We start from the raw sequence: 26044 nt of genomic DNA, 5'->3' as shown, positions 1-26044 counted from the left end.
ATGGGTCAGTCTTACAATCTTTTTATTTTTTATTTTTTTTAAAGATTTTATTTATTTATTTGACAGAGAGAGGCACAGCGAGAGAGGGAACACAAGCAGGGGGAGTGGGAGAGGGAGAAGCAGGCTTCCCGCGGAGCAGGGAGCCCGATGGGGGCTTGATCCAGGACCCTGGGACCATGACCTGAGCCGAAGGCAGACGCCCAACGACTGAGCCACCCAGGCGCCCCAATTTTTTTTTTTTTTTAAAGTAAACTGCATGCCCAAAGCTCGAACTCACTACCCCGGGATCAAGAGTCGCAGGTTCTACGACTGAGCCAGCCAGACGCCCCATTCTCCTAATTTTTCATTACGATGTTGGCCTCCCCCGCCCCCCGCTGTTGAGCCTCCCCTCGCCCCACCCCACCGACCCTCACTTGTCTGGTTCTACGCAGGTTCACCCAGGGCAGGTCCCCGCAGACAGCAGGCACTCGGTGTCGCGGGAACACTCGAGCGAACGAGGATTCCCGCGGGTCTGGGCATCACACTGCCCACAAGCACGCATTGACAGCCAAGCGGACCCCAGGGCAGAGGTGAGGTCCCGGGAAGACGCGCCCGCAAGACTCGCCTCGTCCAGCAGGGGGCACTTCAGGGCAACATGCTAATAAAACGCCAATTAAAAGCAAGTGCACGACCGGGGGTCCTGAGGGATTTTTTTTTTTCTGATCAGGCGCGCGGTGGACAGCCCAGGCGCCGTCGGGGCCTCGGGCTCAAGATGGCTCTGCTGCCGCTTCGGAGGGCCGGGCGGCGGCGCCGGCGAAGCTCCCGGAGGCTGCAGGCCGGGCCGCCCGCGTCCTCCGTCCGTCCTCCCGCGGCCGCCTGTCCCGGCCCTTGCGTCCGCGACGCGCCTCGGTCCCTCGAGGGCCGGCGTTTCTGGTCAGGCGCGCCGCGGCCAGCCGCTCCCGAGGTCCCTTGCGGCGGCGTCCCGGGGGCCTGCGGGGGCCTCGGAGCAAGATGGCGGCGGCGGGGTCCGTGAGGCGCGGGCGGCGGCGACCGCGGCGCCAGTGAGCGGCCCGGGGGCCCGGGCGGCTCCGGGCCGGGGTCCCGCTTCGGGACGGACCATGCTACGCTCCACCGGTTTCTTCCGGGCCATCGACTGCCCCTACTGGGCTGGGGCGCCGGGGGGGGCCCTGCCGGCGGCCCTACTGCCACTTCCGGCACCGCGGGGCCCGGGGCCCCGGCGCTCTTGGCGGCGGCGGAGCGGCGCCCCCCGCAGCAGGTAATGCCCGAGCAGGGCTCGGCTCCCCGGCCCAGGCCTAGACGCCCCCACTGGGGCTTTCCCGGCGCCCGGTGCTCGGCCCCGTGCCCTCGCCACACGCTGGTGGGCGTCGTCTCCCCAGCCGGGACCGGGACCGCCCAGCCCCGGGCCCGGCGCACGGCGCGGGATGTCGGCGAGCCTCCGTTTCCGGGAGCATACGATGTAAACGACGAGGGCCACGCCGTCCTAGAGCTGTCGCGAGCGTGGAGTGAGCAGCGCCGGCCGAGGGCTGCGCGCCGCTGACACCGGGCGGCAGGCCCCGAGCTCCCCGGTGGGGGAGCCCTTCCCGCCGCTCCCCCGGCCCCCGGTGCTTGCGGCGGGTCTGGTTGTGGCCGCGCTGTTGCCCCTCCGCGTCTCCGGTAGCGGCCCCCGCTGTCTGCAGGCGTGCGGTTGGGAGGGTCCCGGAGCACCTACTGCGTGTCAGGCGCGACTGGACGGGGAGTAAGTCCAGCCCGAGTGACTGGGACGGGAGGGGGACTAGGCTTCCAGGGAATGAGCTCCTTTCCGTTGCGCGGAGGATGTTGATGGGCCGCACGTCGTGTGCTCGTGGTGACTGTCCTTGTTACGGCGGAGTTTGGTGGAAGCTGGGAGGAATCGGGCAGGCTGCTTGTAGGAGGCGTGGGGTTTGAGCTGAGATTTTGAGAGCGGGGGGAAGAAGGACGTCACAGGGAAAGGCTCGGAGGGAGGGTTAAGGGGTGGCATTCCTTCTGAGGGAAGCTCAGGCTCCCACTGGTGACCTCCGTCCTTCGGGACCGGCTCCCCCTTTCCATCAGACCCAGACTCCCTCATTTGGTCTCAGTGTCGAATTTCCTCTGTGTCTTTCCCCGTAAAAAATGATCGTTTCAGAACCTTCTTCAAAAGAGGAGCGTGCTGGCTAGAGTTAAATAATAGGCCTGTTTTTCCATTTTGTCAGGAAAAGACAAGTAGGATTTTCTAATTTCTCACATGAGTCTGCTTAGCTCTCTGGCACCTGCAGCTCTACAGCCAGCCCGACGCAGGCGTTCGTTGTCTGGTTGCACGCCTGTGCTGGGCACGGGCGCAGAGCTGCGTGCGCTTCGGGCGTGGCCGCCGGGAACCTGCTGTGGAGGCGAACACACACGTGTGCCCGCTGGCACCTTAGCCTCAGGTCGTGCTCCTCCCAGCTCCAGCGGGGCCGCGGAGGTGGGGGGCACACGGGAGCCGGCGCCCGGCTCTGCTGTGGAAGCGCAGCGTCTTGACTCCGTTTATCTATCTCTTGGTACTGTGTGCAGTGCTGTGCAAGGAGCCCCGATTTCTGGGTTCCTCACGGTTAGTCCAGGGAGGGCAGGACCACACCCTTATGCCACTGACGGGGGGACTTGCCCCAAGTCCACATGTTGCCTTTCAGCCTTCTGAACTCTGGGGTGTTGATTTCTCGCCTCATGTGTTCTTCCCACGGTAAGTCACTTTTTACATTTCTTTCTGCCTCACAGATGGCCAGTTAGTTTCCCAAAGGATCATTTTTGGGAACCTGTTTGGTGATGTAGTTCTGTCTGCCCTGCTTGCGGTGGAAAAAATGCAACTGCCTACCCCTTTTCCCAGTAGGTCTGCATTTTCCTTTTGCAGGAAAGGAAAGGAAGGGGGGAGGCCTGCTTTGGGGTGGAACACTGCTTCCCCTGCAGAGGGGCAGGGTCACATCCCAGCTCAGCCTCTTTCTTGCTGTGGAGCCTCTCTGACCCTCTGTTTCCTTTTCTGCGGCATGCTTATGGGGTTGCTGCCCTCTGAGGAGGCCAGGGGAGAGTGTGTGCCTCGTCCTTTCCCTCCCTTTCAGCTTCCTCTGCTCCAGATTTTGACAAGCCCTGTTCCCTTTCGGCCGGAAGAGGCTGCAGCAGTCCAGATGTGCACGGCCCAAGCAGAGGTGCTCTGGCAAGGGTGGGCTAGGCCAGCTCTGCTTGGACTCATTTTTAAGCAACAAAGTTGCTAAGGTGCTGGGTGGGAGCCGCCTGCAGGTGGGCTGTGGGGTCCCTGTGAGGCCCAGCACCTCTGGTCTTGGGCCAATGGGCACCTGAGCCTTTCGGCAGAGTCTGAGGCCCGTGAGGGGGCTGGGCCGGGGATCCTGTTGCTTCCAGCCCTGCAGATCCAGCCCCACGCCCAGCCCACCCCATGTGGGCTTTAGGACTCCCACTTCCAGGCTCAGGTGTGGTATTGTCCAGTTGTTGCAGCACACGCTCGGGCAGGCTCTCTAGGACTCTCAATGGTAGGGATGATTGTCCCCATTTTACAGATGAGCAAACTGAGGCCCAGAGATGGGGAGCCACTCCTGTGTGCGCAGAGCCGGTAAGTGGGGGATGGGATTGAGTCTGGGCAGTCAGGCCCTTGCCGCACTCCCCGCCTTCCTGCAGTGCGCGCTGCCCAGCACCTGTGTGTCCCCCCCACACACCAGGGCACCCACTGTGTGTCAGGCTCGGCGCTGTGCCTTGGGGATGGCGGGGAACAGCGAGACCTGGGAAGGACGGAATTGCAGGACTTGAGCGCTGAGACCTGAGAACAGGCTGGAAGGCAGGAGTGGTCATGGCTGTGTGGTGGGGGCAGCCCTCCCCTGGGCCTCACATGAGGCCCTTGAGGGCCCTTTATGGTCTGGAGAGCAAGCGCTGCTTCTCGGGGAACGGAGGCAGAGAAATAAGCACTTCCCCGCAGACGGTGCGATTTATTTCCCCTGTGAGCTGCCTCGGAGCTGGAGGGCCACAGCCGCAGGAACAGGCAGCCCCTGGGGGATGACTGTACCGAGCAGGCCCATGGCCATGCTGCCTCTCAGCTGCTCCCTCTTTGGGCAGGGTGCCATCGGGTTTCATTTGGGGGCGACTTCCCACCATCCCGTAATGGTATTTTCTGAGATGGAATGGAAGTGTGGTCTCCTGCATCCAGCACTTTCTCATTACAAGTGAATGCTGGGGAGCTTTCTCTCCCCTGATACTGAGGAAGAACGGATTCTGAGAAAAGGTCAGCAGAAAGCAGCATTGCCTTTCGTGTCTGGAGGCCTGGCCAGGGTATGCAAGGGGCCTGGAGTGCCTTTGCTAGCTGGGGGGCAGTGGGGCCTCCTGCTTAGTCTGGGCGGTGCAGGGGGGTGGGGGGGAGCTCTGAAGCTGGTTGGAGGAATAGTAGAAACTGGACATTGGGGCCCGTTGGGGCCAGTCATGCTCTGGGTGGGGAGCATCGTGGGCGCTGTAAGGCACTGAGCACATCCACCTGCTCCGTGCCGGGAGCACCCCGTCGTGACACCTCCTACCCCAGTTGTGACAACAGATGTCCCTAGACATCGCCTGGTGTCTCTTGGTCATAGGCTGTTTCTTGCGGAGGCCACTTTCTAAGCGTCCCCCCTGCCCCTCCCAAGATGCCGCAGCCCCCAAGGACCCAGCCTTGCAGGCCTCCCAGAGGAGACGCCTTCAGCCCCGCTGGTGGTGGTTCTATTGTCTTGTTGCTCTTGGTTTTCTGTCAGGATGGGATTAGAGGCGAGGTGCTGGGGTTTGCAAAGCACCAAATTCACCACTTACACCAGGCTGCGTCACCGTTGTGGTTTTGGGCAGAGTCCCAGCTGGTGAAGCCCACATGTTGCCTCTGTTCAAAGCACCTTTCTTCACGACTCGGAGTAACAAAAACATTGGACAATACTGACAAGTCAGAGGAAACGTGTTTTGGAAGTTGCCCCGAGTCCTGCATCTGCCTGCATGCTGGGCTCCCTCCCAGCCTCCCACAGAAGAGGCTTTGTGGCTTTTGTACGTCGTCAAGATCCCGCTGCACTGATTAAGTTGGACTCTGTTTTCTGAGGCGAGAGGCCATCCTGGGACTGTGCCCCCGGCTTCCTGTACCTGGCAGCCCCTCCGGATGACCTGAGACCCTTAAAAAATCCTGCCTTCTTGCCCTGATCTAGGCTTGAGCCACACACGAATAGCTGCGGTGGGTATCTGAAAGTGTTTCTGCTCCGCATTAGCAGAGCAGTGGGTCTCTCCCTGAGGTCCTGCCCCAGGGGATGCTGAGCAGTGTCTGGGGAAGCTTGTGGTTGTCAATTCAGGGGTGCTCCTGGTGCCGAGTGGGTGGGGGCCAGGGATGCTGTTCAGCCCCCCACAGTGCCCAGAGTGCCCCTTCCCCTACATACACAGATTCATCCAGCCCCGAACGTCCGTGGTGCCAAGTGAGATTGGGGAACCTGATCGGCACCCAGCCCCTGGGCAGGGTTGGTGGGGACAGCCAAGCCAGCTGAGGGGAGCTCGGGGCCTGTGCGTGGTGCTTGAGCATGCCCCCACCCGAGTTCTCCAGGGGTCCAGAGGAGAGGTGCAAGCGTCATGGCTGGCTTTCAGCCCTCGCAGGGGGAGTGCAGCCCCAAATGAAGGCATTCTGGCTTCACTTTCTGTTGTGCAGAGAGCCTATCCTGGGGGGTGGCCTGGCCTCCACCTGGTCAGCATTACCGCCTGTGCCTCAGTTAGCCCTTCTGTGAAATGGGTAATGACTTGGGCCCTCAGTGGACAGCGTCATGGGAACGTTCTTTGTCCCCTCCCGCTTCATTGTCCCCTCCCGCTCCCTCTGCACTCAGGGTCCCCTTTACAGAGCCATGCTTGGTGCTGCCGAGGTGGGCGTGCAGGATTCTTTCAGCTCTGCGTGCCTGTGCAGTGGGGAGGCCGGTTGGTGTGATCTGATTCACAACCAAGAACTGGATGCTAAGAGGGAAACAAAGAGCCGGAGGAGGCGCTCAGGTCACTGGAGCTGGGAACCATCCGGGCGGATCGCAGGGGGTTGTGGAAGGGTCTCCTGGCTGCCTGCTCTTCTCCTCCATGATAAGCTGCATCCTCCAGAGTTTGTGCCGTGGTTGGCTGGTGCCTTTTGAGGAAGCAGGCATGCGTGCTTGTCATTTGAGGGCCTTTGGTCTGTCGGCTTCCCCTAAGTATTGAGGTCTTCTGGAAATGGCCATGCGGAGGGCCTGGCCACGGCAGGCTGCATGGGGGCAGGCAGGAGTGGAAGCCGAGGAGCACCTCTGGGGGAACTGCCCTCGCGCTCGTGGCTTTCGTTTGCTAACGGAAAACAGGGTGGGAAGCTGCTTAGGGTGCCCAGGACTTGGGTGCTCTGAGGGTGGGGCTTGGCTGTTTCACAAGCCGTGGTCTTGGCCTGGACCCGTGTTTACACGCAGGTACCCCTGGGCCTTGGTGTCTTCTGGATTGTCTGAATTCGGCATGTACCTGTGGGCTGGCGCAGGGTGGGGGAGGCACTTTGGAAGCTGAGGATGGGTGTCCCCAAGCACAGATATGGGCTGGGGTCCAGGAGAGAGAGCAGTTGGCCCTGGGGTTGCAGAGACATCAGGCAAGTGTCCCCAAGCAAGTGGTTCCTGAGCTGGGCTTTGAAGGATGAGTAGAAGTTTGCCTGGTGGCTGGAAGCAGGGGTAGGGGTGGGGGGATGATAATCCGGGATTGGGGCTGGGAGACAGGGCAGTGGAAGGCCTGGAATGTTCTCTTGTGTAGTTTGGAGGGACTGGGGGTAGGGGGGGAAGGGAGGTTGCTCCCCAGCATTGGTGCCACCCCCAGCGGCTCCAGCAGGGGTCACTGTTGTCACGCTGACTGGTGATGGTCCTTCTGGAGGCTGCTGCAGTCTGGCCAGTCCACCCCAGGCGTGGCGATGGAGGGCTGTGCTCAGAGCCGGTTGGCTTTCCTGTGTGGCTGCTGGGGGCTGTCTGTGTGTGTCTGGGGGAGTGGGTGCGCTCAAGGCACAGGGGGCCTGTGGCCCTCGGTCAATATTTCTTTCATTCACTCACTCCACGAACCGTTGCAGACGTTTGTGCTGGCCAGCTCACTTGTGGCCGGGGTGTAGAGGGGAGCCAGGCGGTCAGCATGTTGAGCTGCTGGACAGCAGGGGACAGGAGGGGCAAGGCCCAGGAGGTGACAGGGAGGGCTCGTCTGAGTGGTCCTGGGACTGCATGCACTCCAGACCCGTCCTGGTCATGCTTGTCCCTGTGTGTCCTAGAGGCCAGATCTGTCCCCTCCCAGTTGATGCGCACACATCACAGTTGTTTGTCCTGAGAGATCTGTGTCCCCTTCTCCAGTAAAGTGGCCTGGAGAGCCCTCAAAGGGCAGGAATGTGGGTACTATTCCAGGAGACGGACCTGAAAGCCCTGGGGCCCCCCTCCCCATGCACCCGTGCCCCAGCATTGTGCTGGGTATCTAGGGAAGAGAATAGGCCTGTCCGAGCAGCTCAGTGCAACCGGTTCTGCAGGGAGGATCTTGGAGGGCTGCCTGGAGGAGTCGCTGAGACAGAGGCCATCAGGCTCTGGGCAGGAAGCTGGTCTCAAGTATGAAGGAGGGGTGGGGGCTGGCCCACCTGGAAAGCCTGCCCTCGTCACTCCTCCGCAGCATCTACCTTTGGGGTCAAGTAATAAAAGCCACTGATGCTCACGTGTGACCTTGGTATGTGGGCTCTTTCTTGGGGGACACAGCTGGCTCCCCTGTCTTGGCTCCACAGTCCAGGAATGGCCGTGAGAGGTGTGGCTTTCCTTCTCCCCACCCCCCGCTTTACCCTGAGGATGCTTCGGTGTTCCTAGGCCTCCGGCCGCCCAGGGCACCTCCTAGGAGCCTCCGTTGTGGAGGAAGGTGGCCCCCAGGATACCCACTGGCACCGTGTTTGGGGAGTTGGAAGTGTACCAGGGCCAGAGTGAGAGAACTCTTGAAATTTTCTGTGTTGGGGCTATGAAAGCGATGTGGTGCCCCTGACGGGTGATGAGGGCAGCAGAAAGCAGACCCCTCCAGCTGCCCCAGGGGAGGCCCACTGCAGCCTGACCCCAGCCTGATCCCTCCGCTGCTCTTCTCTGTATTTCTGAGTGCTCTTTGTGTTTTTATCCTGTCCTGGAGGCTTCCCTCCAGGAAGTAGTTTTGCGGCATAGCTGAGCTCCCCTCATCTTTACAAGGGCCAGCAGGCTCGGCGTTGGGCTGACTCTCGTCCCGGTCCTCCTGGGACCAGGCCTCGGGGGTGGGGCAGCCCAGGAGCGGTGTGGCCAGTGATGCCCAGAGAGAGCCCAGTTAGGTGGTGGTCCCAGGGCTGGCTAGGGCCCTCTTTTCTTTCCTCTCCCCTGGAGCCCTTGCACTTGCTTCTGGGGTGGGGGCTTTAGAGCTGAGGGGAGAGGGCAGCGAGGGGCTGTCCAGGGCTCGGAGCTTTGAGCCAGTGTGTGGAGCTGTCCAGCATCATCAGTCTGCCCTGGGGGTGGAGGTGGACCTGGACCCCAGGCCCTGCTCCCCCCCGGCACAGCCCAGCCTCCTTCCTCATCAGGCACATAGCAGGTGTCCCCCCACATGCACTCTTGAGCACCTGCTCCTGTCGGCTGTTGCTCTTCTCTTCCTAGGTGTCTGGGGTGCCCCAGGCAGCCCCAGGACTCTCCCCTCTGCTCCAGAACAAGTGAATGGCCAGGTACTTTCACCCTGGGCTTCAGGCTCCTGCGCCATCCAGTGGGCATTTGGATGTCCCTGAGTGGGGCGTGAGGGCATCTTACCCTGGGGGTGGGTAGGAAGGCCCTCAGGAATAGAGACTCTAGGCCTGCAGGGGAGTAGTGATGGCCAGCTCTTTTGAGGACCTGGGGGGCTGTTCTGCCCCCCCATTGGGGGGTGGCCAGAAAAGCCAAAAGGGAGGGGTGGGTGCTCAGACCTTCTGAGCCCCAGTTGGCTCTGCCCCCCATTCCAGCCAAGCCAGGGCTGGTGGGTAGCTGGTGTGCTTTCTACCACCGTGGTCTTACCCGGGGGCATTCTGCCCTTCTCCTTGCACGGCCTCTGCGCCATACGCAGCTCCCGGAGCCCGGGTGGGTTTGGTCTCTCTGCTGACTAGCCCTGCTGTCCTGCTTATCTCCAGGGCCGCAGGGCTGTCTCCTCCCTGTGTCCTGCTGCCCCCACGCAGGGTCTGGAGGCCCTGGCTGCCCATGGGGTTGGAGGAGAATTCTGCTGAGGTCTTATCAGAGCACGGAAGCCACAGTGGGACCACGGTGCAGCTGTGCTTATCGTCTTCAGACCTTGGGCAGCGCAGGAGGAGGGCGGGGGCGACAGCCAGCCCCTTGGCAGAGAAGGTCGGTCAGCAGCGCCAGGACTCCTTTCCGGGTCAGGGAGGACCCAGGCTCTGCGGTCAGCCCTCTCACCGGCTGGGTGAAGCTTAGGGAGCAGCCTGGCCAGCCAGGGCTCGGCCTCCTTATCTGTGGAGTGGGCAGACTCGGGGCAGGACGATTGTGAGGGAAGGCCTGAGTGCCTCCTGGGGTTCATGGTGGGGCTGGAGGACCTCCCCCAGTGGGGCCTCCGTGCTTGGCTGTCTTGTTAATTCCACATGCCTTTGTGGGAGGGTGCGTGGCATTTTCTGGAGCTGGGGTGCGGTGGGAGCAGGGGCACAGAGGCACAGATGGGGCCCAGGATAGGGTGTTTCCCGGCAGAGGGGAGGTTGGGAGGGATCGGAGGCGGCTGCCCAGGACTCAGGAAGCAGCGCTGCCCTGTCTGTGGCCCACTCAGCCCCTTGTGGTCTCCACAGTGACCCTTGCCCAGCTCCGGATGGGTTTTTGCACTCAGGGACCCATGGCCCCGCACAGTGGGGGTTTGGCCTTTCCTTGTGGGGTCGGGGAAGCAGACCTGGTATCCACCGTGCTGGAAGCCTGTCCCAGAAGTGGGCCGTCAGAAAGAGTGGCAGGACGCCAGAGCCAGGGGAGGGCAGCTCTCTCCTTCAGCAGGGCAGGTCCTGGTGGGTGTGCGGCCTTGGTGGGCACAGAACCAAGGCTCAAACGCCTGAGGGGAAGGCTGGGCCTAGGTGGGCTGGCGGTAGGGTGTGGGTATGGGAAGGGGTATTTGGTGACTTTTTCCTTTTCCAAAAAACAGCCTAATTAATCTTGTTTACCGAATGCATGCTTACCAGGTGCAAACCCCCGAGGGAACTGCCCCTTGGCTTCCATCCAAATGAATTCCCTGATAATTAGAAGGTGCCTTCCAGGGTGCCCCATGGTCCTTCCTGAGCTCTCTGGGTGCCACCTACCCAGAGCCTTCTGATGTGCTCCCACGGGCAGGTGGGCAGCGTCCCTGGGGCACCCTGCCGCTTGTAAAACATTTTCTTGGGGAGCTTCTCGGTTCCGATAGGCCCAGTGAGGTCCTGGCCCTCCGAAGCAGGGTAGGGCAGGGGCTAGGTGCCAGGAAGGTCCCCCCTAGAAGCCTCAGGTAACCTTGGCTGGGGCTCAGCGGGCCTCTGTCTGCAGGGACCAAACTCTGGGCCCCATGTGCTCACTTTTAAGCCACAAGGTTGTAACAGAGTTCCTGGCAGCTGTGCTGGAAGCTTCCAGACCTGTCTGGAGCCCCTCAGGCTGCTGACACTGTCGCATGGTACCAGTGGGGGACCTGAGGCCTCAGGGGGCAGGGGTTGGCCTTGACCTTCTTAGGCCCACTGAGGGCGGTTTCTTCCGCTTTGTGGTTGGGGAGGCAGCCTCCAGCGGGGGCTGAAAACGCTCCACGTGGGCAGAGCTTCGGGGATGCTCATATCAAGGGGCTGGGTGCTTGGACTGGGCTCAGCCAGGAGCTGCAGCCCCTTCAGAGTCTGAGCTGCTGGGACCCCTTCCCATCTGAGAGGCCAGGCTACCTGAGGCTAGTGGGGGTGGAGCGGTGGGGCTGCCCTTAGGATGCCGCCGCAGGCTCTGGGGTGGGAAGAAGACAGCCTTCCTCCTCGCGCCTCTGCCTCAGACCCCCCCACTCCCCCCGAGTTAACAAGGCAGCCTTCGGGCCTCTGCAGGCCCTCCTCTCTCCCTCCTTTGGGGTCTCCACCTAAGCACAGATTGACTTTGGGGAAAACCCTCCCTTTCAAAATGTGAAGTGGCCTGAAGTCCAAACTCTGACCTAATTACTTTGAAGCAGGGCTGAGGGGCTCCTTCCTGGCTGGTGTGCGTATTGTTGTATGTATGTGTGTATATATGTATGTACGTATTTATTTATTTATTATTAGAGCGTGCGCACGAGCATGAGCAGGGGAGAGGGGCAGAGAGGCAGAGGGAGAAGCAGACTCCCCACTGAGCAGGGAGCCCGATGCGGGGCTCAATCCCAGGACTCTGGGATCATGACCTGAGCCGAAGGCAGACGCTTAACTGACTGAGCCACCCAGGCGCCCCCAGATGTGCATATTGTTTGTAGCCCTTCTCCCTGGTGAGGGTAGGGAAAGACCCCCATCTGTTCATCCCCAACCAGCCTCTGGGGGAGGGGTATTCCCATGAGGGGGGCTGGGCTGGATGTCCCCTTGAGATCCGCCAGTCAAGCCCCTCAGTGGACATGCCTGGTAAGTGCCCCCCCAGCTTGTGGCCTGTCTGGGCCTCTCTCTGCTGGCAGCCAGGACTTCTGAGGCATTGGCTCCTTTCTGTTTACTCAGGCGGAGTTGAGCTGGAGGGGGTCTCCCATTGGTGCCTTCGGACTGGTTGTGGGTCAGGGTGGGCAGGGAGGGTGGCCCTCCACCTCTGACCAGGGGTGGGTGTGCGTTCTGTCCCCGGGCTCCCCACCCCATATCCGGGAGTTTTCAGCTGTGAGAGAGGGCACGAACTGACCGCCCCCCCAGGGCCCTAGCTCGGTGGTGGTGGGTGTTGGACTTTGCCTCCCTGGCTCGGACTCACAGTCCTGGCGCTCCTTGGTGGTCTGAAGCATCACTTTTTCTAAATACAATCAAAACCTAGATTCCAGGTTAAATGCCAGACAACACACCCACAATGATCCCTTCCTTCCCTCGGGCCCCAGGCAGAGGCCCAACCACCAGGCCCTGCAAAGCCTCCTCTCCTGAAGGCTGGTGGCCAGCCACGATTTTCTTTACCCTGTGCTCTTGCTCCGCAATGTTGCTGGGAGTGTCCTGGGGCTACAGAAACACGTCACCGCAACCTGGGTGCCTTAAGGCAACAGACTCCTCATCTGACAGTTCTGGAGGACAGAGGTCCAGAATACGTCCCCCTGGGCTAACGCTGGGTGTGGGCAGGGCTGGCTCCTTCTGGAGGTTCCAGGGGAGACGCGGCTGTTACTCTGCCAACTGCAGGGCAGGAGATCTAGCCAGGTTCTCTTTCAGGACTTTCTAGAATCATCTCTGATAAGATTTCTAAAAAATTGTTATTTGAATATAGTTGACACACAATGTTATATTAGTTTCAGGCATACAACTTAGTGATTTGAAAAGTTCATACATGGGCACCTGGGTGGCTCAGTCAGCATCTGCCTTCGGCTCAGGTCATGATCCCAGGGTCCTGGGATCGAGTCCCGCATCCGGCTCCCGGCTCAGTGGGGAGTCTGCTTCTTCCTCTCCCTCTGCCTCCTTCCTCTGCCTCCTCCTCCTTCTGCCGCTCCCCCTGCTTGTGCGCGTGCTCATGCTGTCAAATAAATGAAATCGTGAAAAAATAAAAGTTTATACATTAGGTTATTTTTTTTTTTTTTAAACAGATTTTAAAATTTCAGATTGGAGAGTGCCTGGGTAGCTCGGTTGGTTAAGCGTCTGCCTTCAGCTCAGGTCATGATCCTGGAGTCTAGGGATCGAGTCCCGTGTTGGGCTCCCTGCTTGGTGGGAAGCCTGCTCCTTCCTCTGCCCATCACCTCGCTTGTGCTTTCACTCTCTCTCAGATAAATAAATAAAGTCTTCAAAATAAAATTTCAGACGGAATTTCTAATGATGAGCTCTTTAAATTCTGGAATATTTGAACATGGTATATTTGAATATGCTATGTTATTCCTTTCTTGGAACATTGGGCTTTGTTTGTTTATATTTTATTTAGTTTCTGTTCTTCTGTCTGTACGTGAGAGTCTCCTAGGAGTTTTGTGCAGACAGTGGTTTCTTTGGTTGTGCTGGGCTCGGAGCATAGGCCCTGGAACGCGGTACCTAACCGGAATTATCTATCCCACAGCCGCTGGTGGAGGTGGGGACTCTTCAGGTCAACGTAAACATTACAAGGTCAGGACACCAGGCCGGCTCCGTAGGAAGAGCGTGCGCCTCCTGATCTCAGAGTCGTGAGTTCAAGCTCCGTGTCCGGTGTAGAGGTTACTAAGAAAACGATAATAAACTTTTAAACAACAACAACATTAAGAGGACGTAGGCTTTGTTGTCCACCCCATTTGGTGTTTTCAGAATGCGATTTGAACATACCATACTTTTCCTTTTTTATACCGTGGGACGGTGGCGTGGCAAGCCTTCTGCCTCCCCTTTTCCTTAAGAGCACTGTGGGGCTCCCTAGCGTGGGCGTCCGTGTTCTGGAATCTGCACAGCCCCGTGGACTTCACTGTAGGGAGTCCTACAGGGGACACCTCAGGGGTGGCCCTCTGCTCCCCGCTTACCCAGGCCCTGGCCCTGGGGAGCCTGCACATTCCTGCCCCGCCCAGGGCCGCGTCTGTGCCCTGCCTGGCTGGCAGGCCCTCCGTGCACACCGTCCCAGCTCCGGCCTTCAGGAAGTAGCCTGCTGCGGCTTCGCTGTGGGCTGGGCCCACGGACTCCCATTCTCGCCCCAGCTCCCGGATTGCACTTGTCCAGTCCGTCAAGTCTCCATCCGCTCCGTTGTGCCGGTTGGACGACCCTTGCTGGCAGGTCTGGGGACCAAGTGGCCGTGCCTCGGGGGCCCGGTTCTGCTTCCTCACTGCGCCTGTCAGTCGATGCAGGATAGGGCCTGCATGGGGAGTGGGGCGCGCTCCGGAAACTTTGACCTGCTGGCAGATCGTCCCTGGGGCTTTGCCGGAGGCCCAGCCCCCAGTTGGTTCTGGTTCTCTGCTGGTCCGACGCCTCTTCCCCTGCTGGCCTTGGGGGTGAGGCCCAGACTGAGGCAGTGGCCAGCGTTGGCTCGTGCGCCTGTGCTTTAATGGGCCCATTCACTGCTCTTTTCCCCCACTTCCCATTTCAGGGCTTGGTTATGATCCGTACAACCCCGAGCTGCCCAAGCCCCCTGTGCAGAGGGAGAATGGAGCCCTGGTCAGAGGGGATGAGCCCCGCTCGGACATCCTGGAGCTGGAACTGGTCAATCAGGCCATTGAGGCCGTGCGCTCGGAGGTGGAGCTCGAGCAGCGGCGGTACCAGGAGCTCCTGGAGACAGCCCGAGAGCACAGCTCCGCCGAGGCCCCCGCCGTGGCGCCCCGAGGCCCTGCCACTTGCCCTGCCGCTGGCCTGGACGAGGACGCCTTTCCACTGTCCTTTGATTACAACCCTGGTGGCCGCCCTGGCCTCTTAAGCCCTGATGCCAGCTACCAGCCCACTCCTCTGGCCGCCGCCGCCGAGGCAGGCAGCAAGTACTCACTGGCCTCTCTGGATCGGGCGCAGGGCCATGGCGGAGGGGGTGGCAGCACCCTGGAGTACGTCCCCAAGGCTGTGAGCCAGCCCCAGCGATACGGCCGCACCGTCCCCAGCAGCAAGTACGTGTTGGACGACTCCAAGCCATCCACGGACCTGGAGTACGACCCACTGTCCAACTTCTCCGCCCGGCTGCTCAGCAGGGCCAGTTCCAAGGACGACAGGGCCCCCAAGAGGCCCAGGGGCTCCCGGGGTAGTGAACCCTACACGCCCGCCCTCAAGAAGCCCTGCGACCCCTTTGCTGGCTGTGACGCCAGGTTCTCAGACTCGGATGATGATGCCGCCGCAGCTCTGCCTGACATGCCCATCACCACCAGCCCCCCGAGATCCCAGGCGGGCCCCGAGAGCAAGGCTCCCGGGCAGCCAGGCTCCAGGGAGAGCCAGGACGCTGAGGAGGGCGGCCTGCGGGAGACCAAGGAGATGGCAGTGCAGTATGATGTGGAGGACCTCGGGCAGTCCCCCAAGGGTCCCGGGGGGACACCCGTGGCCAAGCCCAGCTCCCCGGCCAGGGCCTCCCGGGAGCCCGGCGGCTCCAAGCAGGGAAGACCCAAGAAGAAGAAAAGTGGGGCACTGCCTGCCCCTGGCCACAAGGACGGCGTCCGGAAGAAGGACAGGGGCAAAGACGGAGAGCGTGGGAGGCCAGCCGGGAAGCCCTGTGCAGACAGGAGGGGCCCACAGGCTGGCAGCCCCCGGCATAGGGCCGAGCAGCCCGAAGGGACCAAGAAAAAGCCATCTTCGGCCACCCCGGTGGCCAGCTCAGGGAAAAGCCGGCCCGACCGCGGGGGTGTCCACCAGCTGCCAAACAGGCCCGGCGGGAAGACCGTGTCGGGGAAGCTGGCCGAGCGGAAGGCCCGCTCGCTGGACGAGGGTGCCTCCCGGGACGCCCCCAAGCTGCAGAAGCGGGCCCTGAGCCACGCAGACCTCTTCGGGGACGAGAGCGAGGATGAAGGCCCGGGGCCCGTGGCGCCCCCCGCCGCCCCGCCCCACCTCAGCTCCACCTCGGACTCCGACTCGGACTCGGACAGCAGCCTGGGCTACTCAGCGGCTCAGGGGCCGCGCAAGCGCCTCAAGGCCCCCCCGCCCGCCCGGCCCGCCCCCGCCTCCCCCTCCTCATGCTCCTCTTCCTCCTCGTCGTCCTCCTCTGGGGTGGGCGGGAGCGTGGACTACGCTGCTCTGGAGAAGGAGGTCGACTTTGACTCCGACCCCATGGAGGAGTGTCTGCGCATCTTCAACGAGTCCACCAGTGTCAAGACGGAGGACAGGGGCCGGCTGGCCCGGCAGGTGAGCCGCCTCCACAGGGCCTGTGGCTGCAGTGGGGGCGCTCCCGTCCTTCCTCGGTCAGGAGCCCTTGGGGGCTGCCTGCGGACCCCCCCCGCCCCCCAGCTTGCCTTGTCCACAAAGAGGAGGCTTGAGGCCCACCCGGCAGACTCCCGGGGCGGTGTTCTGAGATCCACAGAGACCAGGCAGAGTTGTGCAGTGCATTGCCCACCTCTCCCTCCTCCCCCTGTCCCCTCCCTCTCTCCTCTGTCCCCCCCAAACCCGGGCTAGCCCCAGCCTTTCTGGGTCGGCCGGCCAGTGTCCTCAAGTCGGCCACCAGAGGGAGCTTGCTTTTCCACAAAGCTCAGAAAACTGCGGCTTCTGGGAGGGTCGCAGGGTCCCTCCCGGGCAGCCCTGTCCTTCACTGCCCTGCTCTGTTCACAGACCTTCCAGGGGGTGCGGGTCAGATTTCTCCACCTGGTTCCTGTGTTTCTGAGCTGCCCCGCGTGAGCGGGCGAGGGAGGGGACCAGGAGGCAGCGGTCTGGGTGGGAGGCCACTTTGGCTCAGGCCCGTGTCGCACTTGGGGCCGGGGTGTGTCTGCAGGAGATGTGCTGGGGGGCCTGTTTCCTCACCTGTGAGTGGGCGGGGGTTGGAGGTGAGGGCCCCACATCGTGTCTCAAGACCTGGGAGCCCCTCCCTCGAGTGCGTCACTGCCTTCCCACCTCACCCCGTCTCAGGTCTGGGAGCCCGCTGCATTGGTGTGGGAGGTGAGGCCCGAGAGGGAGCCTCGCTGAGGGACGGATGTGTGTTTCAGCCCCCCAAGGAAGAGAAAATCGAAGACAAGGGGCATTCGGGTTTGACCACTCTGTTCCCTGGGCAGAAGAGGAGAATTTCTCATCTCTCCAAGCAAGGCAAGGAGGTAAGAGTCTGCTTCTGGGTCCTGGGTAGAAGCTGGTAGGAGAGAGGCCCCTGTCTGCGAAACCGGATCCCCGTGTTCCCCGGCCGACGAGCTCCTGTGTCCTGGCACAGAAGTGCCTGGAGCCCGCCTCCGGTCTTCAGGCTGCGCTCCGTACTGGGGGAGTCGGCCACAGCGCAGGAAGGGCGATGTGAGGGGCGGCTCCAGAGCGGCCGTCCTCCAGCAGGGTCACACAGCACGGTTTGGCGCTGGCTGGGAGATGTGCCGTGTGATCCCAGAGAGGTGGCCCAACCTTTCTGAGCTGGTATCCACCATGAAGACAGGGAAAGTGGTTGGTGGCTGAGGCAGCTAGCATAGGAGACTGGGGCAGAGGCTGGGGCTCCCGGCCAAGCACCTGGGAGCTCTGGTTGATTCAGTCGCTGGAGCCCTCCCCTGGTGAAGCTGGAGGCTAGAGAGAATTGAAACAAGCGGGATTGGATTGGTGTGCTAATCCAATCAGGGGGCCCAGGGATTCCCACCCACGTAGTGGGTGTGCCTCTTATCAGGGCCAAAGGCACGGCCTGGGCCTTCTGAAGGCAGAAGCCGAGAGAGCAGGGCCACGGAGGTGCTCCACTCCGGGACGGCGAGGCAACATGAGCTTGAGGCCCAACATGTTGAGCTCCTTGGTTCCCGCCTGGGTATCCAAGAGCTCAGAAGGCCCCAGGGCAGCTGGACGTGCCCAGGCCCTGGAGCCCCGGCCTTCCTGCCCATGGCTGTACTGTCAGTTTTTTGCCCCACGTGGCCTGCTCTGGGTGCCCCCAACCTACAGCCACACCCTGGAATTTGTCATCACCCAGGCAGAGCCTGTGAGGAGAGGCCCAGCTCCCCCGGCCCGGCCTCCCACCGCCCAGGAGGTATGCTATCGGCGGGCCCAGCAGGCCCAGAGGGACTCTGCTACCTGGCTCCAGGCTACCCAGCAGCCGGCTGAGAAGCCCTCTTCCATCCATATCTCAGCCCCTGGCGAGAAGAGGAGGATCGCCCACGTTCCCAACCCCCGTCTGGCTGCCGGTAAGTCCCAGGGCACAGGGGTCGGGCGTGATAGGAGGGGCCCAAGGCCAGGCTCCACTTCTGCCAGCGATGGTGGCCTTGGACAGGGCCCAGCCGGGGCCTCAGCATGCTTGTCTGTGAGATGGGGATCAGGGTCTCTCCGACCGGTAGCAGGCGGGCCTGGTGCAGTGCCCAGCGGCTCTGGGCCTTTCCTGGCTTTGGTGCTGGGCTGCTGGCTGTGGAGAGTCGGAGGGGTGTCTTCTCCTATCCCTTGTCTATCAGACCCAGAGCCTCCCTCTGAGGCCCTGACCCAGAGGTCTCCCTGTGACTCTCCCTCTGTCCCTGCCCCTGGTCTTTGTGTCCTTGCCTCCCCCGGGCTCCTGGGGTATTGGAGGCGGGTGGCCCGGTGGGGGCCGGTCTGAGCGTGGGCACCGGGCCCTAGACAGCGATGCCAGAACAGGGAGCTGGCTGCAGGGTTGTGTGTGGGGTGGGGCCCCTGGCTCCTGTCCAGGTGTGGCTGGAGGCACTCAGCTGACCTGGGGGGCTCAGGGCAGTCTTGCCCCCTCCTCCTGCTCTGAGGGGCACACTCCACACTGTGGAAGCCTGGTCACGCCTCCGAGGTCCGACAGGTGGGACATTCGGTGGGTGTCTCTGGGTCAGCGGTGTCTGGAGTAGAGGAAATGGGAGGGGGGCTCAGGAGGGCTTGTTCAGATGCAGTCAGCCTCTCTGGGGGAGGCCCCTGCCGTCTGACCAGCTCCAGGGGACTCCCTTGCTGCTATTCCAATACCCCCTTGATTAACTGGGGCCTGAGGGGCGGCCTCATGAGGTAGTCCTACAAATGCAGGCACCCGTAGCCACCGCTGCTTTTCCCTGGTGCCGGAAACCTTCTTCAGCATAAGCTGTTGCATTCTGATCCTTCCCCGCCCCGGAACCCCCCGGTTAGAACCCGATGGCGAGGGGTGTTGGCTGAGGTTCTTGAGCAGCGGGAAGGGCAAGGACCCTGAACTGCGTGGGGCCCGGGACGTGGCTCTCTCACAAACCCACAGCTTCTGCCCGCAGCCGAGTCGCACGGGTCGGTCCTGGCACACGGCCCTCGCCATACACGCTGGGGGTGGCGTCAGCCCGCGGGGAGTCCGGCATTTGTAGGCACTGGGGCCACCTCCCTGAGCGGCCGTGGGACCCACCTGAGGTCTCAGGAGTCCCGTCCGATGCTCCGGGGGCTGGGTTTCCTTTCCACGTGTGCCCAGGTGCTGCCTGAGAAGTCTGTCTAAACGAACCTAAGAGCTGTCTTTCCATCCCTGAAAAGCGCACGTTTTCTGCCCCGTCAGCAGAGGCTGACCCTGGTGTCCGATGGGCCACAGCCGGCTCGTGGTGCCAGCGTCCTTCCCAGGAGGCCGGGGACCCGGGCCCTCTGCTCTCCGTATCTGCTCCCGTTCATTTGTCACGGCCGGGCCCGGGAGCAGGGCTGGTCTGAGGCCCCGTGCACGCGCGCACCCAGCCCGCCTCCCCTAGCCCCCGCCGCCTGCCTGGAGCCCTCGGAAACGGCCCCACAGGCGGGTGCCCTCCTCCCTGGGGGGTGGGGGGGGGCAGGAGACTGTTTGGTTTGTGACCTCATCAAAGGGAGAGGCAGAACACAGGCCACGGCGGGCAGGCCGGCTGGTCACAATGACCGGGCCGGGGACATCCTATATCCTCTGGTCCTCAGCCCAGGAGCCAGGGCCTTTCCTCCCTCATACGTCAATGCCTCGGAGTTGGGGGCCGGAACATGTGGCAAAGGCTCCCCACGTGCCCTGCCACTCGCCGGACCACCCCGGCGGCGACGTTGCCTGAGCCGGCCTCCAAAGCCCCGTTTGTGTTTCCCCCTTCTCGATGGACTTGCCCGAAAGCAGATAGAACCTAATGCCATTCCGCAGCCCGTGTCCCACAGCCCGGCCCTTCCCCCTGTGCTCCGAGATGCACGTCCTGCTGGCGCTGAATGACCGCGGCTGCTTGGTGCTCTGCAGCTCGGTGATGGGCGTGCTCTGCTCCCGCACTCACGGACCCTGTGCCCCGCCAGCCCCCACAGGTACCAAGAGGGCCCTCGCCGCCAGCAGCAGCCAGCCTCCCAGTGGCCCCGAGCCGGGCAGCCAGCCCCTGAAGGCGCGTACGTTGTCGGGCATGGCGTCCAAGACCACCACCACCGTCACCCCCAAGCGCGTTGCCCACAGCCCATCCTTACAGGTGAGTGTCCTGCTCCCCGCGGGAGCCTCCCCTGCCCACTCCCTCAGCTCCCCCATCGCTCGGGGCAGCTGCGGTTCAGAGACACTGAGCAGGGGGCACAGGTGCTTCCTCCTCCCCACCTGCCCTCAGTTTCTCCTCTGTCCACACTGCTGGGGTGGTCTGTTGGTGCTGATGAGCCAGCGGCCACCCTCCTGGTCACCGGAGCCCAGAGTTCCCAGCAGGGTCCACTGCGCGTGTGATGCCCCGTGGGTTTGAGAAATGGCGTCAGAGGCCCAGGCTGGGACATGCCACCTCCAACGGGTCTGTCTTCCCTAGAGTTTAAAGAAGCCCGTTATCCCCAAAGAGTTTGGGGGCAAAGTCCCCACGGTCATCCGTCAGCGGTATCTGAACCTGTTCATGGAGGAGTGTCTCAAGTTCTGCTCTTCAAACCAGGAAGCCGTAGAGCAGGTGTGTGACCCTGGCAGGCGGCCGCTGACCGCAGGCTGGCCGGGTCCTAGGCTGAGGGGCTGCTCCCGGGCCCCAAGCCCAGGACCCCAGGCCTGAGCAGCACGTCTGTCCCCAGGCGCTGAACGAGGAGAAGGTGGCCTACGACCGCAGCCCCAGCAAGAACATCTACTTGAATGTCGCCGTGAACACCCTCAAGAAGCTGCGGGGCCTGGTCCCCAGCTCCGCGCCCGGTCTCAACAGTAAATTGGGCGGGGGGAGAGGGGGTGGCCGGGGAGTTCACGTCTGGAAGAGTCAGCTTTGTGCCTTGAGCGCAGGACCCCAGGCTCCCCAGGCGAGGGAGCGGGAGCGTGGGGCCCCGGCCGGCTGGCTCTTTGCCGCTCGGAGCGTGGGGACTGTCGGACAGAAGGCCGCGGGAAACGCTTGGTGGGGCTGGCGGCCGGTCGGCAGGCTTCTGCGGACGATGATGCCGGCCCCACGGCCTCACCAGCGCCTCTTCTCGCTAGTAACCACCCTCCTTGGCTAGCTGGCGCTCTCGAGCCGAGGGGCCCCGCTCATGGGACGGCCTCGTCAGAGGCGAAGCTCCCGGGGCCTGCTCCGCACGCTCAGCTCCGGGAGGACGTTTCTTTCCTGCCTCCGAATGCACATTAATCCGTCAGTGCGCACACCGCCCCACTCTCCTGCTCCCGCCTCCGCCCCCACAGCTCCTGCGGGCAGCGTCCACGGAGCCCCCGAAGGCCCTTAGGTCGTCCCCGTCTCTTAGGACCACCACCCGCAGCTGCTTCCAGAAGAGTTAAGGTGGGGGCAGGGTGGCTGCCCCCAGGTCACAGGCGGTCAGGCCTCTCCTGACTGGGTGCTGAGGAGCCGGCCAGGGGACAGGCCACCACGGAGGGCAGGGGTGCACCCGGGAGTCTGAGCGTACTGTACCCTCCCCCCACTTCCAGAAACCGGCGGTCGGAGGGTCGTGTCCCATGAGATGGTGCTGGGGGGCAAGTTGGCCACCAAGACCAGCTTCTCGCTCAGCCGCCCGAGCAGCCCCCGGGTGGAGGATCTGAAAGGTGAGCCCGGTCCCTCCAGCGGTCCGGCCGGGCCACTCGGGGGCTCAGCGATGGCTCCTGTGGCAGCATTCCCGCCCCACCCCCGCCAGGCCTGCCCCCCTGCTCGCCTGCCCGGCCCTCCCCGGCCTTGCTGTGGGATGACCGCCTGTCCCGGTTGTCCCCAGGGGTCGCCCTGTATGGCCGCCTCAAGGAGTATCTGCTCACCGAGGACCAGCTCAAAGAGAATGGCTACCCCTTCCCGCACCCCGAGCGGCCGGGGGGCGCCGTCATCTTCACGGCTGAGGAGAAGAAGCCCAAGGACGGTGAGTGGGCTCGAGCACCCATGCTTGGGGGGCGGCTCGCGGAGGGCCTCTGGGTAGAGGGGGCGCGAAGGTGAGCAAGGGACAGACGCAGGGGGCTCGGGGCCTGATGCCTCGGCCGTGCGGCTGCCTCACAGCGTCCTGCAGAATCTGCTGCCGCTGTGGTGCCGAGTACCTCGTGTCCCCGTCGGGCCGCTGTGTGCGGGAGGAGGAGTGCTACTACCACTGGGGGCGGCTCCGCCGGAACCGAGGTGAGCCCCCCGCGCCCCCAAGGAAGGAGGCTGGAAGTGCCCGCCTCACGGGGCCCGCCCTCCTCTGCTGGGAAGCCTCTGCCCGGGCCGTCGGGTGCCAGCGTCGTGCGTGGGAGGCGTGGGGCGGGCCGCCTGGGGGCCCCCGGCCCTGACCGCCACCTCCCTTCCAGTGGCTGGCGGCTGGGAGACTCAGTACACGTGCTGCTCGGCCGCCATCGGCTCCACCGGCTGCCAGGTCGCCAAGGTAGGTCCCCCGGGCGCTGCTCGGCGCTTCCCCGCCTGGCCGGAGAGGAGCGCGGCTGGGCCGGAGCCCTGACCCCCTTCCCTGTCCTGTCATCCGTGTGCCTCTGGCGGTGGCCTTGGAAAGGGGGGCGTCCCCCGGCCCCCGCCCGGCCCGAGCCCACGCCGGGCCCACCGGCCTTCCTGTCTCGCTTGCAGCAACACGTGCAGGACGGCCGGAAGGAGAACCTCGAAGGCTTCGTGAAGACTTTCGATAAAGAACTTTCGGAAGATGCTCACCCAGGGGTCTTCGCCCTCGACTGTGAAATGGTGAGTTGCGTGCCGCGCGTGCTCGTGGCGGCCGGGCACCCGCACCCGCAGCTTGGAGCCGGCGTGGGTCTCAGGATAGAGCAGGTGAGGGGAAGAGCCGCGGGCAGCGGCGGGTGCCGGCCTCGCTCTGGCTCGGGCTGTGAGAGCGGGCTCTCCCCCCCCGCCAAGCAGAAGCTCTGGCTTCGGCGCTCGGCTCGCCCCAGGCGCGCTGACGACGCGGCTGCGTTTACTCGGGACTGGCGTGCGCACCAGGGGGCTGCTGGGGCTTAGTGAGGGCACCCCGGGTTCACGCCTGCTCCGGCTCCCAGAGGAGCCCCCGGGAGCTCCCCCAGAGCTCGGGGTGGGGCGGGCGCGTTGTCACATGAGCCCTCCCGGCCGCGCAGTCCTACACCACGTACGGCCTGGAGCTGACGCGCGTCACGGTGGTGGACACGGACATGCAGGTGGTTTACGACACCTTCGTCAAGCCGGACAATGAGATCGTTGACTACAACACCAGGTGCGGCCCCGACCCCCACTCCCCGCCCGGCTCCGGGCTCGGGAACCCCAGATCCCTCTCTAGCTACCCTCAGGCCCCGACTCTGCCCACCGCAGGTTTTCAGGGGTGACCGAGGCTGACCTCGCCGACACGAGCATCTCGCTCCGGGACGTCCAGGCCGTCCTGCTGAGCATGTTCAGTGCCGACACCGTCCTCATCGGACACAGCCTGGAGAGCGACCTGCTGGCCTTGAAGGTACCGCCCGCCCCAGGCTCCGCTTGCCGGGGGTCCTGGGCCCGGGGCCCTCAGCAGGGTGGGGGGAGGGGCAGGAGTTGGGTGGTCCGACCCCGGGCACCTTCCTACCCTGGCTCCCTGGGGCCCTGGCCCCTGCGGTCTCTGCCCAGCCGCCCGCCCGCAGGTCATCCACAGCACCGTGGTGGACACGTCCGTGCTCTTCCCGCACCGCCTGGGCCTCCCCTACAAGCGCTCCCTGCGGAACCTCATGGCTGACTACCTCAGACAGATCATCCAGGACAACGGTGAGCCGGCGGGCGGCGGGCGGCGGGGCCGGGCCTGGGGGGCGCGCCCACCCTCACGCACCCCCTCCCGCTCTGCAGTGGACGGGCACAGCTCCAGCGAGGACGCCAGCGCCTGCATGCACCTGGTGATCTGGAAGATCCGAGAAGACGCCAAGACCAAGCGGTGACCGCTGCCGCCTGCCCGCCTTCCCCGCAGCCCCGGCCCGGCCTCTACCCCAGGCCTCTTCCAAAACAGTGCAATAAATCTCGAGAGCTAACCCTGTCCACGTCGCCAAGACATGGAAACAGAGAGAGCAGGACGAGCCGGCGGCACGAGAGCCCCATGCCGAGACCACCTGGAGCCCTGCCCCCCACCCGGCCCCTTGCGCCGCCCCCGCCTTCTGTCCTTTGGAGACCGCTGCTGACTCCCGGAGGAGGCCGGGACAGACCCCCCCCCGGCCCCCCCGTGGGCCCCGCTGCGTCCCTGGCAGCCAGACCTCCTGCCCCTCCTCCTGCCGGGCAGGCTTTTCGTGGGTGTGTTTGAGACAGGGGTTTTTTTTATTTTGTATTGTTATTTTTATTATTTGTAATTTAAACTTGACGACTCGCACAGTTGTCTTTTCCCCGCCTGGAGAAGCAAGACCCTGGTGCTGCCTTCCCTGTTGGGGGCGGGGGAGGGGGAGAAGTTGGGGGGCCGGGAGCCGACAAGCTGTCCCCTTGGCAGCCACCAGGACCGAGAGTCCAGCCTGGCCTGGGCCAGACGGGTGGGAACTGGCCTCCCCGAACCCACCTGGACTCCGTGACCTCTGGGAACCAAGCCAGCCCCCCTGTCACCCCCCCAGGGCCTCGCCTTCCGGACCCCTCCAGGGCCCATCAGCCTCTGGACCCTGTCTTCCTGCCAGAGCCCCACCCTCCCCAGGGGCTGTGTGTAAAGGCCTGCAGCCTCCCCAGGGCCCTGAGCCCCTCTCCCCCAACCCGAGGCAGGGACGGAATAAATGTTTGTATGGATTTTAGCTTGCGTGGCGTCTGGTGGTGTTCTTGGTGCCAGGTGAGCCCCGCGGTCAGCACCTGTGCCCCTAACCGGGGAAGCAGCACACCCTTGTTCATCTTCCTGAGAACCGTCCCCGGGCCTGCCAGCCTGGCCTGGGGATGCAGACCTGGAGCCCTGGGGGCCTGGGCCCCTGGGGGTGCTGTGATGGTGGAGGCAGTAACCATGTCCTGTGAGTGGGGTCCACCTTGCTGGCCCGGGGGGTGGGGGGCTGGGCGTGGAGGGTCCCGGTGGGACCCGGAGAGCCACTGTGCCTTGCATGTCTGAGAAGCTTCCATGGAAAGGGAAGGGTGGCCGCTCACCGCCGTGTGCCTGTTTGCTGCTCCCAGGACATGCTTGTGTGCACAACGCCCAGCGATGGAATTGGCGGCTTTGTGAATTATGGTGCCTCTTGGGGGTGGAAGGGCCAGGGCTGCTCGGGTCTCCACCTTTAGTTCATTTATAATGGGAAGTGAAGCCAGAAATAACCTCGTGGAGGAGCAGGTACCGGAGTGCCCTAGGTCTGGAGGCAGGAACACACAGGTGCTGGAGGGAGGGCTGCCTGGAGGAGGCCCCCTGCTTCTCTGTCAAGCTTCTGCTGCAGGCCCAGAGAGCAGGGTCCCAGGCTGAGGACACAGCAGCCTCTGCCCCCAAGGTGTCCTGGGCCATCGCTGCCAAGGACTGGTTGCCTCTGGATCCTGGCGGGCCCTCCAGGGGGAGTGTTGACCCAGCCACTGTTGTGTCCCCCTGACGTTCTTGTGACCGTCTGACTTTCTCCCACCTCTTCTGTAAATAAGTAGTTGTTTCCTAAATAAATGGCACGGCCAGTTTCTGTGTTTTTGTTTTTGTTTGGAGAGGGGGCAGCGGGAGAGAGAGAATCTCAAGCAGGCTCCATGCCTGGCGCGGAGCCCGACGCAGCGCTTGGATCCCAGGACCCTGAGGTCAAGACCTGAGCTGAAATCAAGAGTCGGACCCTTCACTGACTGAGCCACCCAGGTGCCCCCTGTTTCTGCCTCCCCAGAGCATACCGAGCCCCCCAGGGAGACCGGGAGGAGGAGTGCAAGCTTTCAGCTGGCCGAAGATGCTGACTCTTGGAGGCTGCAGGGCCTTTGCAAATCCCAGGGAGGGAATGGGGTTCGCGGACCCAGCAAAGTCCCTCCTAAAGACTATTAGAACAATTTGTGCAAGCGGCCCCCCCCCGCCCGCCGCCGCCACCACCACCCCAGGGTCTTTCCCATTAACCACGGGGACGGGGCTGGGTGTTTGTTGAGTGAATGAATAAATGGGAGGTTTACCTGCTCTCCCCTCCCCAGGCCAAGGAGGGTGTGCAGACCAGGCTTCCAAGGAACAAGGAGTAGGGGGGTTGCTGCCCTGATGGGGGAGGTCACATCCTCTGTGCTGTCCTCACCACACCAT

General features: G+C 63.2%; 1 protein-coding gene across 1 annotated transcript; it reads left to right on the top strand.

The window, feature by feature from the left end:
- Positions 1-223: 223 nt before the first annotated feature.
- Positions 224-24603, top strand: REXO1 (RNA exonuclease 1 homolog). The gene is given in 17 exon segments (XM_032394751.1): positions 224-1157; positions 1159-1255; positions 14142-15865; positions 16657-16761; positions 17595-17805; positions 19841-20004; positions 20320-20451; positions 20567-20690; positions 21393-21506; positions 21671-21808; positions 21943-22056; positions 22227-22300; positions 22495-22605; positions 22989-23104; positions 23200-23338; positions 23502-23622; positions 23701-24603. Coding segments are annotated over 17 exon segments (3633 nt in total). The 5' UTR covers positions 224-1097; the 3' UTR covers positions 23790-24603.
- The last annotated feature ends 1441 nt before the right edge of the window (positions 24604-26044 follow it).

Source organism: Phoca vitulina, unplaced genomic scaffold (assembly GCF_004348235.1).
Source record: "Phoca vitulina isolate PV1807 unplaced genomic scaffold, GSC_HSeal_1.0 scaffold81, whole genome shotgun sequence".
NCBI lineage: Eukaryota > Metazoa > Chordata > Mammalia > Carnivora > Phocidae > Phoca > Phoca vitulina.
Note: the sequence above shows the minus strand (reverse complement) of the source record. Positions and strands in the feature narration are given on the sequence as shown.